At 43.6% G+C, this 14,655-nt stretch overlaps 1 protein-coding gene across 1 annotated transcript; it reads right to left on the bottom strand.

Annotated features, from left to right (window-relative positions):
- Positions 1 to 5,263: 5,263 nt before the first annotated feature.
- On the bottom strand, positions 5,264 to 14,472 carry PDCD7 (programmed cell death 7). Its single transcript, XM_065411792.1, has 5 exons — positions 13,621 to 14,472; positions 10,880 to 11,018; positions 9,549 to 9,785; positions 8,835 to 8,922; positions 5,264 to 7,778 (listed from the first exon to the last, which is right to left on the bottom strand). The coding sequence occupies exons 1-5, from the start codon at positions 14,470 to 14,472 to the stop codon at positions 7,661 to 7,663; spliced, it is 1,434 nt and encodes a 477-aa protein (XP_065267864.1). The 3' UTR covers positions 5,264 to 7,660.
- Between the last annotated feature and the right edge of the window lie 183 nt (positions 14,473 to 14,655).

Genomic DNA, 14,655 nt, shown 5'->3' with positions numbered 1-14,655 from the left:
TCCATTCCCTCTCCCAACCAGAAAGCTGAGCACAGGGAAAGGACCAACTGGCAGTTCTTCTGGAGATGGAGCCTAGAATGGCATCTCAGGAAGCCACTGCTCAGCCTCTCCACCCTTTATGCAGTTTAAGGATGACCCTGGGTTGCGGGGAGGGGTAGGCAGTTTCAACCATGGACTGGTAGGCCAGTGGCCAGGGAACAGTAGAGGGGAAGCACAAATAGACTTCCTCCTAGCCCAGTTGACATGACCCAGCAGCAACCCTAGCAAGGTCAGAGCTCAGCAGCGCAATCCCCAGGGCTTTCCCTCCTCTTCCCCCCCCCCCCGCCCCACTTGGGGTTTAAAGAGCAGGTGGAAGGTGACTGCTGAGATGGCACTGGAGCATCTTAAGAGACGCACACAAATCCAGATGAGATTACTGGAAAAAGGAGAGAATTGCTGACATTACTGTTGTGCGCACACATATCCCTTTCTCCAGCTATGCCTCACTGGGAGAAACAGCCCTCCCCCGCCCCCATCAGACTCAAATGTAGCACGCTCACATTTATTCCTACGAGTTATTTAAATAAAAAATGCAGAATGAGGGCCAGCCCATACAGTTTATTTCTACATGATTTAACATCTCTCTCTGCCAGATCAGTCATTTTCCTAAGCCCTTCGTTTGGGAGGTTTTGCCCACATTGTTTTCTAGACCCTGCTACTGTGAGGGCTGAGATATAACCACACTTATTGTTAGAGGGATGTTGCTCTTATATTATCTAGATAAACTTTAAAAAGAAATCAAATAATGTTTAGTGTGGACAAGTTTTTGTGTGGTCAGAATGGCAGGGAGAGAAGGGCGGAATCTGATGAACGGGGATTAGTGGCATGGAAAGTATTCCTACAATTGTGCCAGTAGATTTAGGCTATGAATGACTCCGTTTGGTGAAAAATAAAGATTCTGTTGCATAGACAGATGAAGAATCCCAGTTCCCTAATTTCTTATCTATGATGGGCTGATAGATATTTTCCTTTTACATAACGTTAACTGGCAAGTCTCGCTAGCAAGTCTTCTAACAAGACTTGGAATCTAAAGTCTGAACTTGTTTAAAAAAAAAAATCCCTACACAGCAGTTCCTTATAATCTTGCTGAAGAAATAAAAAGTAGCTGGAATCAGGTCAATTTTCACAAATCTGTTCTGCCCATAATTTTTTCAAACAAGAGGGAGGGTATGTTCATTAGTGAGGACAAATACGTCAAAAAAGAAGCAGAATTTATACAAAAGGGACATAGCAGCACCATATATAAAACTAAGAACAATGTGGATCTAACAAGGAAGAGGCACCTAATCAACTCACAGCCAGACTTCCATTCATTAGGAAATAAATTTAAATACTGCTGCTGCTAGACTAAAGTATCAACATTCCTATGCACAATTCCTAGGTGCAACTGACCTAATTAACACATTCAGTTTATATTAACATTGTTATTTGGATTATTACTACAAGGATTATGTGCATCCAGGGCTGTAGTTGTAGCCAGATGGACAATAACCAGCTTTGCAATGCTGCACGTGTATTTTCACTAATACATTTCACGTGCAACAAGTTGGAATCCTACACAGGCATAGACCATCTGCTTCCATACGTAAGAGAGGTTCAGCATAAGCTCCAGCTTGCGTAAGCGTCACAGAAAAACATAGCCAAACTGTATCTGAAAACAGATGATTGTGAAGCATTACTCTGAGTTACCTGGACTGTATATACTGAAGAGTCCACACGTATGTAATTAATATTACCTTGCAGACATTGCGCACTGCAGGAAGAGAAGTACTGTAGGGTTAAATAATAAACAGAGCCTTTTTCTCAAAATAGGTGCAACTTCCATTATTGTCAATGGTAGTCAGGTATGTATATGGGAAAATAGGGCATTTTGTTAGCTTTTCCTAAAGGAAGATTTTTAAAAGTCACCTTTATGGATTAAATGAGGAGGATTAATGCAATCCCTAAAGCCACCATGAACATAACAATTGGTGTTCTGACATCTGTCTGAAATATTTGCTATACTGGATTTGCCAAAACATAGGCTTATTTACACACACAAGTTAATCCACTTTAACTATACTGGTATAGTTAAAGCAATACAATCCCCCTAGTATGGATGCAGTCATACCCATATAAAAGTGCTTTATACCAGTATAGCCATTCCCATATAAGGAGAACAAAATATACTGGTAGAACTGTATCCACAGCAGGAGTTGTACTGGTATAACTATTTTTATTAAAAAAAAATTCACTACCACCACCCATGAAAATAATTATACTGGTACAAAAATTGTTTGGACATCAGACCTAAGAAGTGGCGACTACTAGAGACACACTAGATCAGGGGTCGGCAACGTTCGGCACGCGGCTCGCCAGGGTAAGCACCCAGGCGGGCCGGGCCAGTTTATTTACCTGCTGACGTGGCAGGTTCGGCCGATCGCGGCCCCCACTGGCCGCGGTTCGCCGTCCCGGGCCAATGGCGGCGGGAAGCCGCGGCCAGCACATCCCTCGGCCCGCACCGCTTCTCGCCGCCCCCACTGGCCCGGGACGGCGAGCCGCGGCCAGCCGAACCTGCCGCGTCAGCAGGTAAATAAACTGGCCCGGCCCGCCAGGGTGCTTTCCCTGGTGAGCCGTGGGCCGAACGTTGCCGACCCCTGCACTAGATAATGGTCGATCAGCACTACAAATATTTTCAGAGGTCCATAGCTTGGATTATAATGCCAAACGGACCATTATGATATGCTATAAAAATATATAACTGAGGCTTCCACTTTTAAGATCACAGGGAAGCCTTCCTGCCTAAAAAAATAAAAGCAGAGTTACCAGTAAATACTAGTTTCCACCAAAACACACTTGTAACAAGGATTCTGAACTCACTCATCCAGTGACATCTTCACATCACTCTTAGTCAGTGGATCCAGGCTGACAGATTAAAAAAAGAGGACACTTAGTACAGGAGTAGACAGAATGTCTTACTGCCATACACAACTGAAATTGTATTGCGACCAGACATGGAATTGGACCCAAAGTAGCCATGGAAATTTATATCAACCTTCTTTTGAGCCACGATATTTTTCTATCCTTACAAGATAGCAGGAAAATGCCTGTCTGGACTCAGCTCAGTTCATAGGTTTAATCAGATTAGTGTTTATTTGAAGACAGATTATTTTAGAATCAAACTACAAACTTGCATACAATAGTTACTAAGCTGCACAATATTTTAAGAGTTCCTCTTCAGTTGGTGGCTTAAACATCAAAACACGTGTTTTTCATTTCAAAATCAAAATATTTTAAAAGGAAAAGTAATAGTGGACAATGCTGCATATTTACTATATGAACTATATTAAAACTACATAACAGGAGTATACTTTGCTTTACAGAACATCAACTGGCATTTTAAATTTTATTTGTTCATAAACAAGAGAAGTATAAAGTTATGCGTACCTTAAAAAGAAATCACACAGCTTTTCCCATGAAGTAGAGAAACTTGCGATGTTTTACATACACTGGCTGTTTATCCACTGCTCAGTTCTTTAAATGCTTGCACACACAAAGTCAGGTGTCTGAGTCACGTTTCTACAGCTTTAGATTATAATGCTGCCTAATCAGTTAGCCTGCATCACCATATCCTCTGACACAATAAGGAGCCTAACCACTTATGCTGAACATCCTCTGGTCACTTGTTAAATTTTATAAATTGAGGGCACTGCTGCCACTGGTTTTATAGAACTGAAGTTTTGTTTTAAAGCAGAGGTTCTCAAAGTGTGGTCTGCGGACCACCAGTGGTCCGCGAACTCCATTCAAGTGGTCCACGGATAGTTCCCTCTAAGGTATGAGCCTGGGCGGCCGTACACAAGAGAAAGAAGGGCCACCCACCTAATTAGTGGGGCCATGCAGGCGTGGCTCCACTAATTAGGCGCATGGACTCTGGAAAAGACGCACATGTAAGGTGAGGTGGTGGCCTTGGGGGGAATAGGGGGTAGGTAGGAGGGGGCAGTGGGGTGAGAAGAGGGGGTGGGGGGGAATTTGGGATGTGCAGGGCTGCAGCGGTCAGAGAAAGAGGTGACTTTCCCCAGTTCCAGAGCTGCAGCTGCTGGGGATGGCCCTTCTTCCCAGCATCAGCTCTGTGGTGGGAGAGAGACCCGCCTCCTTCCCAGCCCCAGCTCAGGGGCTGCTGCAATGGAGGAGAGAGGGCACATCCATCGCACTAGAAAGGTAAGACTACTGATATTAAAATGCGAGTTGTGTGCTTTTATTTGTAGAACAAAAAAAACATTAATTTTTTTTTATATAGTGCTTTTATCCAAAGCACTTTACAATAGTTAGCTAATGGTACAAACAACATTTGGAAAGATCATTAAAGTGGTCTGCCGAGACCCTCAGCAATTTTCAAGTGGTCCATGAAAAAAAGGCAAATAAAATTCTAGAGTAAAGATTTCCTGTATAACGCAAAGCTAAAAAGAGCAGATTTTTTTTTTCCTTTTGTAAACCAGAAACCCTGGCATTCCCTTTAATTACTTTATGATGACCTATATCATATGGTGTTTACAGGTAATACACATGGAAGCAACAATTGCTGCATTTTCTCTGGCAAAAATGTCACGCTCATTTTAACCCTTTCAAGTAAGAAATTCTCAGTGTGCCCATACTGACAGACCTCAGCTCTGGGCACAAGTTTCAGCTGAAAATTATGAACATTTACATTTACTTATAAAGCCACAACATAAATGGTGTTGAATATGCCACTATATTTTAGTCAAGCATATGTTGATTTCCTGATGCAGTTTTAGGGTAAAATGAATTTCATCACACGGAGACGGAGCAGATGTGTGAGTGAGTTGGAAAGATTAAATCCACTCCCTTGTGTTGGGGTCAATATGCTATTCCAGCCCATAGGCTGCAACCCTGCAACTGCAACTCCAAATCACTTGCATAGATCTGCTCGGTAGAACTAGAACCAGCATAAACACGGATCCCATTGCATGCCCCCATCACTGTCCTATATATTGGCCTGTACACAAAACAGCTGCAGAATCTTCTGTGGTGCTTAGGGAAAAAGAGCTGTGGAGGTTTCCCTGTATAGCTACTTTGCCAGCAGCCCTCCTCATACTATGGAGATTAAGTGATGCAAAGGCTTGTGCTGGTCCTCTGGACCATGGAAAATTTTGCCCTCAGAGAACAGATATTATTGACAGTTTCCATTATTTTTTATTTTTTTTAAGTATAAAATGCACTTACAAAATGAGAGTTGTATTTTTGATCAAATTATATTTTACAAATGGTATCTACTTACAAAGAAAGCAAGTAGCTAGCAAGAACAATTACAATAAATTAGACTTCAGCTTGCATTACATTTTTTTTTTCTAGTAGGCTTATTTATCAAGCTATATAGTCACATGGCTAATCTACCTTTTTGAGCATAACAATTTGGGAGATATTATTCCAATTTTAGCACTCTTTAGATCAAAATGCCAAAAACTGCTACTTCCATCAAGCATTTAAATAATCTAAACCCCGGTTTGCATTTTAAGGGTTTAGCTCAACTTGTAACTGCTAATTTCTACTAACAAAGTATGGAAAGAGACAGGTAGTGATGTTTGATATATTACTAAATATGAGAAAAAAGGTCTCGCTTACTAGTGATTTAATTTTTTTTTTTTTAGTTTTGATGTCTTCATAACCTTGATTTCTGTTCATAAAATTAAATCAACAAAAACATTTTAATATGGAAAACAGCAGAAACATCAAACTGAGAAAATTAGATTTACACTCTTTTAGTCCTTTTACATTCAAGACTGAGTCAATATTTCAATACTGTAATTAAAAGATAGTTACAGAAACATTAGTATAAATATACCAAAGAATTAATGTAAAGTGTCACAAACCCATAAAAGCAAGGATATTCAGAATAAATACGGATGGCCGCTCTTAGCTCACTTCTCCGTGCCTAGATATTGCAAACTCCTCCAACCATTAACAGTTTTCCGTACAATGGAGGAAATTCTCCACTCACTTTAGATTTAATGGGAGTTGTGAATGCATTTAGATGAAAATATAATCCTCAATGTGTTGCAACACCTAGGAATTACACAATGATTTAAAGATGGTGTGGCATAATTTATGAATTCTCTTTATGGTGTTTATTAATAAGAACTTCAATAGTGTTTGTGGTTCATTTTCTTAAATTAAAATTCCCACTGACTCCACTGTATGTAGTCTTGACCAGATAGTTGAATTTATATAATTTCTTTATTACTTTTACTGTATTTAAAAAAAAAAAAACAAAAAAAAAACCACCACACGCATTGCTGATGGTACAATTATGGATTGCCAAGATACTTCTGTTAGCACCACAACAAAATACAATGTAAATGGAACAGGTATTACATGAATATTAGGCTCTAACGTCTAGTCTATAGGAGATTTAGCACATACAAAATTTCAGGTTTTATAAGCAAAGTGTCTCTTGGACACAGTGCAATACATGACTATCCCGAGGGGAAAAACCTTTTCATTCTTATAACAAAACTGAAAACAAGCCTTTAAGCCCTTCACTAAGGAAAAATAACTGTGATTTTGAACAGGAGACAATCAAAGAGCTAGATTTTTAAAGCTGCATGGATTATTACTGCATGTATAATGCCCAAAGCTGGCTCCTAATCTGCCTGAAAGAAAGAGAGGCCATCTGTGGAGCTTGCACTTTTTATTTAGAAAAAGAATCTTACATTTGTGAGCTATGTTTGATGCATAATGGCTAAACAGCATATCAATATAAGTAATATTTAGCATTTTAAACTCACTATACAACATTAACCCTTGTGAGGTAGGAAATTATTCTTATTTTGCAGTTTGCTTAAATAGACAAAAAGAGTTTATTGACTGCCAAAGGCCACAAAACAAGCCGGTGGTCAAGATTAGAACTCAGGTTGACCACAGTGACTCTTAGAAATGTCTATACTTATATAATTATGTGGTGTTGGCTGTTTTTTGTTTGTTTGTTTTTTGTTTTAAAAAGAGATCTTGAACTTCAGGGTCAAATGTTAGATCGAGATTCACTGACTTTGATACTACGTTTGGAATAGGAATTTGTTTCAACACTAGTTTTCTGTGGAAATTCACCTCTTTTGGCGATAGTCATTCAATATCTCTACAAACAGAAGAGTTAAGAGGGAAGAAAGAGATGACTGCTGAACTGAAAGCTTACATGCTAGGGAAATAGCTGAATCGGATGTCCATTTTGTGAGCATTTTGATTGCACACACATGCTCTGCAAAGATATCAGCCCACTTACAATGCACTCAAATTGTAAACAAATTTCCTCAAATCCAAAGACTTGTTAAACAAAGGCCCATAACAGAACTGTAACTCTACAGCACCACAACATTAGTAACACACATGGCTTACACCATCTTTTACAATTGGATATTTATCTGTTGATCCAGGAGGTTTAAAACATTTTTTCCCTTATCGCTTTTCTACAGGAAATTCCAACTCCAGTGTCTTGCCACATGCTTTACAATTAAAAAATGAAGTGGTGGTGTAAATTTCAAGGAAAAAAATATATATACACACACGCACATATTTACAGTATATTTCTTTCTTTCCCTTGGGACCTACCACTTCAGACTGACTTATTAAGTTATCTAACAGCAGTGGCCCAGGTGTCACTGGTAGGGAGAGTTGGAAGGACCCATCCTGGAGGGATGCAGCTTCCTTCAGGATGATCAGCTGGTACCAGGTACTGATCCCATTCATGCCTTTAATAGAAAAAAGATTTAGATAGGCATTTGTTCTGTTCCAACTTCAGTGATAAGCTCTCTCACACACCTTAATAAAATACATTCACATACATATTATGAGTTTTTATATTGTTTAATATAAAAAAAAGTACTACTGAATTACATTCTTCAAAGCAAAAACTTGAAGATACATTTTTAAACCATGAAATGAGCATGAGTGAGCATGCAAGTTTCTAGCAATTATATATGGAGATTCACTACACTTTACGCTGAAGTCTACAGCATATTTAAAGAGCCAAAAGCATAATGTTCCTGAATTAGATTTTAAAAATGACATAAATATAATTTTTTTTTAAATCATGCACTTTACCCTAGTAAGTATGCTGCCTTCATTTTAAAGGTTGTACCATTTTGTCTCCATTGTAGATCATTATACAGTAGTTTAGGATCAGAAGGAGGACACGGACCCTTCATTTCTAGACTGGTTTGATGGCAGCTCTGATATTGCTAGTCTATGAACTTTATAAAATGTAAAGTTTGTAAAACTTAATTTTAAAACTTTCTATGAGACGGTAAGCATACTCCCATGTAAAAGCAGATCAAGTGTTCCAGGAAGATTCACAACGGGTTTTTCGTGTGCAGAGGGCAGTAATATTGTTGACTTGGAAACGAGTTTTTTTTAGAGACCACGAGTGCATTGGTGTGATTATATGTTATGATTGTAGTGGGCTAATGCTTTGAGATTAATATTGTGTTGGGTGTGAAAGTTGCCTTAATTTATTATTTGCTTGCTTTTTAACGTTCAGGTTATTGTGAGGAAATATATTTCAGCAACTATAAATTTATGTTAATGAAGTGTTTTGGATGGGAATACATTTATATTAGCTGAAAGCTGAGCTAGGCAAATAGAGCTGCCAATTTTATAATCCAAGAGATCTGATGAGAATTCATGGTATAAACTTGATATTCTGGAGGTCAATGAAACAACAGATGCTGTAATTTCATCTTCACAAATCTCTTTGTGACAGACTACAACTTCACTACCACTAATAAACTAAAGATGTTTGCTCTTACCTTATCTGGATGAGGGCTGGAACAGAATGCTCAGCTTGTAAATAATATTGTCTAAAGGGCTGCAGTAGATGATTGAGGGGAAACTCATCTGTTAAAAGACATACATGAGAAAACCATTCAACAAGATATGACCTCTAATATCAAAAAGTGTTAGGATCCCTAAAGATGCCATATCTCACTTGTCACTCCATGATTATTGTTTAAAGTTATTTGCCAATTAATAGATTCGTGTTACAAAAAGTATTATGGGATTTCTGGTGACTACAAGTGGTTAGGACTTTTTACATTCATACAAAAGACAATACTTCAACTAGCAAACTCCCTCCCTGGGAACACACTGCTATTGGGGTCGTACTAAAAGGATAAGGACACCCACTGAATCACCAATACTAACGCATCAACATGTTGTGGGACGTCTTCCATTTAAATACCAAATTCAGCCTAATCCTGCTTGGCTTGTAAGGTTTGGTGAAATCATAGTTTGTGATACTGTGACTACACTGCCTCCTACATAAAGTAATTTTCCAATTCTTATCACACTCTCTAAATAGGATAATGAAAGAGCATGAACGAACTTGTGTATCTTGTCTCCTGCTCTTCATAGTGTAACTTTAGCACATATCAGCTTTTCCAAGCAAAGTTGTATTTGCATTTTAACCTTACTTGTTTTTAAAAAAACTCCCCAATACTGAACTAAAATATGTAGAAATTTACCTGGATCCCCGAATAACTTGGAATCAATGTCACGTTTTTGCTGTAGAAGCTTTTCCCTTTCTTTCTTCTGTTTCTTTTCCATTTCTCTTTTCCTCTCTTCTTCCTGTTCTCCTTCTAACATAACTCTTAATGCTCTCTCTTCAGCTTCATACAGTTCAGTGCGTTTTCTGATCAGTGTCCTCAGCCTCTCTATGTGATGTTCAAAGTCTTCATCTGCTGAGGGTGGAGGACAAACACCTACAGAGATAGTGAATTAAGTTATAATTTTCAATCACAGAAATGGTATTAATTTCAGTTTCATACTGAGAGTGGACTTTGCAGAATCTCCAATGAACTTATATTGGAGTCACCCATTTTCCTCATGACTATCCTCCAATAAAATGATGTGGGTCAAGAAGGAGTTTGGAAAGAAAAGTGTGTAACTGTAGTATTCTGCATGCTATACAACAATCTTTCGGAGATACTATCCTATAAGAATGGAATTTAAGGTAACTAGTAAAGAATAACTTTTGCTCACACAGTATCCTCCGAATCCTCACTAGCCAGGTACTCTATGCTTGAAGTTTATTATTTATGTACAAAATGCTCCTGATAGCCTGGTTATTGGGTACACTCAGCACATACTGCTTAAATAAATATAACTTATGATTGTTAATAATACCACCTAATATGAAGTAATTATTCATTATTCATTATTATTATTACAGTGAAAGTTTTATTATCTGGCATGTTGGAAGAATGGGGGGTGCTGGTAAGTCAAAAATTCTGGTTAACTAAGAGGGAGGGAGTTTGGGTGCGGGAGGGGGCTCGGGGCAGGGGGTTGGGGCGCGGGAGGGATTTTGGGGTGCTGGATCTGGGTTGCGCTCACCTCAGGTGGCTCCCTGGAAGTGACAACGTGTCCCTGCTGCTCCTAGGCGGAGGTGTGGCCACTCCTGTCCAGGCGGCTCTGTGCACTGTCTCCTCCCACAGACACCACCACCCACGCCGCTTCCTGCAGCTCCCATTGGCCTGGAGCAGCGAACCGCGGCCAGTGGGAGCCGCAATCAGCCGGACCTGCGGACGCGGCAGGTAAACAAACCGGCCCGGCCCGCCAGGGGCTTTCCCTACACAAACGGCGTCCCAAGTTTGGGAAACACTGGTTTAATACATAACAATGAAATAGGGGTAATCATGAAGGGGCTACCTAATGCAAGGATGGAAAATTCTCAATATTATGGAGTTTTGCCAAATTAAAACATTTGCTAGCCATATTTGAATTCCTACATAATATTTGTCTAAAAATGTTTTATTTCTTGTATTTCTGCATAGATCACAAAGTGCCAAAAATTTACCTTTTCTTCCTGCTGCCTCTTTTCTCAGTTTTCGAAGCTTTTCTAAAGCACGCAGGATGTCCACCATTCTCTTTGTGTCTGCCTGTTTTTTCCTTACTTCAGATAAGACACTGTCTGCTGCGGCTTTAAGTTCACGTTCCTGTGAACAGAAGAATGTACAGAGAAAACATGAAATAACCTATATGGGCAAAAATTAAAAAGAAAATTCAAATAGGATAAACAGAGGAATAAGTGAAATCCAAAACAATATTCCAATGATGGAGATGAAGTCAGTCTGTCAGTCAGTCCTGCCTACTGTGTCATTTTTAATAGAAAGAAATAAACCATGGCAAAGAAGCCTAAAGAATTGGAGAGTAGCAGAGCAACACCACGGCAGTGGTATCAGAGACTGGTGAATACATAAGCCTTAATAAATTCTGTCCACAGAACATCAAAATGATAGATGATGTATGTATATTAAACAAAACTGAGATCCAGGTCCTATGGTAGGATGTACTATGGGGTAATCAATTATTTTTTGTCAAGATCCAAATGTCTTGGTGAACAAACTCCAGATCCCAAAGAAAATAATATAAAAATAACAACAATAAAGATAACAATAAGTAAATAAGATTTCCTGGTCCGTTCAAAAGCGTCGGGTGGTCGGGATTTGGCACCCAGGGTGATGTACTAGTTTGTAAGTAAAGAGCACTAGGTTAAACATGTAGGGTCAGATCTTGGAACTTGCACTGCATACTTTGTACCATTCTAGTAACACAAAACAACTGTATAGTGAGTGGATCTGGTATCCTAAGTAACTCCTTGGTGGCATACAGCTGACATTGTGGCTCTTATGCCACCCCTCTCCAGGCCCCTAATGCAGGATAAATCTTTTGCTTTAAAAAAATCTAAAATGGAGAGCTAAAAAAAGGGAAACTTTTCCAAAGTGCTTATGGTGAGAATTATGCTATGGAAATTAATCGAGCTTTCAGTGGGTCAACAACAGTATTGCCAACCCCAAGTGTTCAAAAAATCATGACATTAAAAAATAATTCACTCTAGGTTCTTCTTCTTTGCCTTCTGGTTTCTGAAGCCTGATATATACTTAAAATTTAGCCTTACCCAGCTACATCGCTCAGGGGTGTGAAAAATTCACATCCCTGCGTGCTAGTTAAGACAACCTAACCCCTAGTGTAGACATGGCTTGGTCAATGAGAGAATTCTTCTGCCAACCTAGCTACTGCCACTCGGAGAGGTGATTAACTACAACGATGAAAAAACCCTTTCCATTGCTGTAGGAAGCGCCATAGCTGTGCTGCTGTAGTGCAGACGGGGCCTGAGCATCTTCTAGAGGATACTCGGGTCACATTCTCAAGCTTTCCTCTGCAAGCACAAGGGCTAGAAATTACTTAAAAAAAAAAAAAAATGAAAGCAAGGATTTTCACATAATCCCTTGACACCAGAAAGAGGAGCTTTAAGAATGTTACTAAATTTCACAAGACTTGCACAAAATAAATAAATAAATGAGAATTATAATAATTCCACACACTTCTTGGAACTTTCATTAGAGGAGGGCAAAGCATATAAGCCTTACAAACACGCCAATGAGGTAGCTAAGGGATACACCAAGGATCAGTGCACTCTCCAATTTAATATAGCTACGATGGAACGCAGCAGCCACTTGGCACATGGCAACACATTTAGGACTAGAAAGGAAGAACTGTGTCCAGGTGAAACTGCAGGGAAAATTTTATGTAGACTGAATGCAATCAGCCATGTCAGGATTTGGCCAGAGAAGCAGAGTCAATGCCCCCAGTGGATCTTTAAGGACTACCAATGGTCAGGACCATCTCAAAAGCACAGCACCCCCATAGGTGCTAGAAGTAGGGATGCTGCCGCACTCCCTGGCTTGAAGTAGTTTTGGAAACCACTTCAAACCCGGGGGGTGTAGCAGCACCCTACCAGGGTTGCCAACCCTCCCAGATTGGCCGGGAGTCTCCCAGAATCGGGCTCTATCTCCCGGAGGCTAGTGAAACCAAACTAGGAGTTTAGGCTGATAAAAGTCCGGCAGCACAGCAGGACTAAGGCGGGCTCCCTGCCTGCCCTGGCCCTGTGCTGCTCCTGGAAGCAGCCAGCATGGGGAGGGTGGGGAACAGAGGGTCTCTACGCACTGCCCCTAGCGCTGACTCGGCAACTCCACTGTCAGAGAACTGCAGCCAATCGGAGCTGCAGGGGCGGCCCCGGGGCTGCACCCGCAGGGAGCCTGCCTTAGCCCCGCTGCTCTGCCGATCAGGAGCTGCCCAAAATAAGTGCCACCCAGTCGGAGCCTGCATCCCACACCCCCAACCCCCTGCCCTGAGTCCCCTCCCAGAGCCAGCACCTCATACCCCCTTCCGCAACCCAAATCCCTACCCCAGCCCCTTCCTGCACCCAAACTCCCTCCCAGAACCTGCACCCCACATCCCCTCCTACACCCCAACCCCTGCCCGGTGAAAGTGAGGGAGGGCGGGGTCTCAGAGAATGGGCGGGACCTCAGGGAAGGGGCAGGCAAAGGGGCAAGGCTGTTTGGGTTCGTGTGATTAGATGGTTTACAGGGTTTATAGGTTGGTTCAATGGCTCTCAGCACCCCTGAGCGCCCCCCGGGACAGCCCCGGGCAGTGGTACAGCATCGACTGGGGGGGGGGGGGGAGTGGCCCGTTCAGTGCCCCAGTTTCGCCCCTCGGGGCTCCCTCCCCCCAGCGCTAAGGGACGGGGTGCAGTACCCGGTTCTTCTCCTCCACCTCCTGGACGCACTTGGCTCGCCACCGGTCGATCCTGGCCTCCCTTTCCGCCGCCCGGGCCGCCTCCTCCTCCCGGGCCGCCTCGGCCTCCTGCTTCCTCTTGCGGAGGCGCAGCCGCCGCTTCCTCGCCTTCTCCGCCTTGCGCCGCAGCTCGCCCAGGTAGCCGGGCTCCCGCAGGGGCCGCAGCTGCTCCCGCAGCTCGCTCAGCAGGGCGCGGGCCTGGCCGTGGGCCTGGCCCCAGCCCGCCTCGTCCGCGGCGGCCTCCTGCTGCCGCAGGGCGCGGCACAGGCCCGCGAGCTGGGCCACCGGCCGCAGCGCCCCCGCCGCCAGCTGCCGGGCCTGGCTGAGGCTCGGGGCGCCCGGCGGGGGCGGGGGGAAGCCGCGGGGGCGGGGCCGCCGCTGGGCCAGGAACTGGGCCAGCCAGAGCTCATCGCGCTGCCTCAGGGCGGCCTCCTCCTCCCCCTCGGCCGCCTCCCGCGGCTCGGCGCTACCCTCGCCCCACGGCGGCGGCAGGCCCGGCTGCCAGGGCGGCTGCCCCGGGGCCGGGAACAGGAGCCGCGGGGCCGCCTCCCGGCCGAGGGGAGCCGGGCCGCAGCCTCCCCCGGGGGCGGGGAAGTAGGGGCCGCCCGCGGGGAGGTGGCGGCCGGGGGGCAGCTCGGGGCCCCCCGCCGGGGGCGGCAGGAAGGGGGGAGGCGGCGGGGGCTGGGCTCCCGGGAAGGGGCCGCCGGCGGGGGGAGGCGCGAACAGCCCCCCCGGGGGTGGGAAGCAGCGGTACTGGGGGGGCGGCGGCGGCCCCGCGAAGCGGGCGGCGAAGGGCAGCGGCGGCTGAGACATGAGGGGCCCGGCTCGCCCTTAGCCGGCGCGAGCGCTTCCGGCGGCTCACAGCGCCCCCTGGCGGCGGGGAGGAGCCAGCACGCGCGGGGCGCCTTCCCCAGGAGCAGTAGGGGCAGGGTTATAAATATGTATATATGGGCGGTGGGGGCCAGCCTATGAATATTTATGAAGGGGAGGGATCTG

This window comes from Emys orbicularis, chromosome 10, assembly GCF_028017835.1.
Source record: "Emys orbicularis isolate rEmyOrb1 chromosome 10, rEmyOrb1.hap1, whole genome shotgun sequence".
Taxonomy (NCBI): Eukaryota; Metazoa; Chordata; order Testudines; family Emydidae; genus Emys; species Emys orbicularis.
This window is presented reverse-complemented; position numbering and strand designations above follow the sequence as displayed.

Excerpts from the sequence above, each read along its gene's own strand:
- PDCD7 (XM_065411792.1), bottom strand. The coding sequence starts at position 14,472 with ATGTCTCAGCCGCCGCTGCCCTTCGCCGCCCGCTTCGCGGGGCCGCCG. Across the intron at positions 11,019-13,620 it reads AGGTGGAGGAGAAGAACCGG|GAACGTGAACTTAAAGCCGC; the intron begins GTACTGCACCCC and ends TTCTGTTCACAG. Across the intron at positions 8,923-9,548 it reads CAAGTTATTCGGGGATCCAG|ATGAGTTTCCCCTCAATCAT; the intron begins GTAAATTTCTAC and ends GTCTTTTAACAG.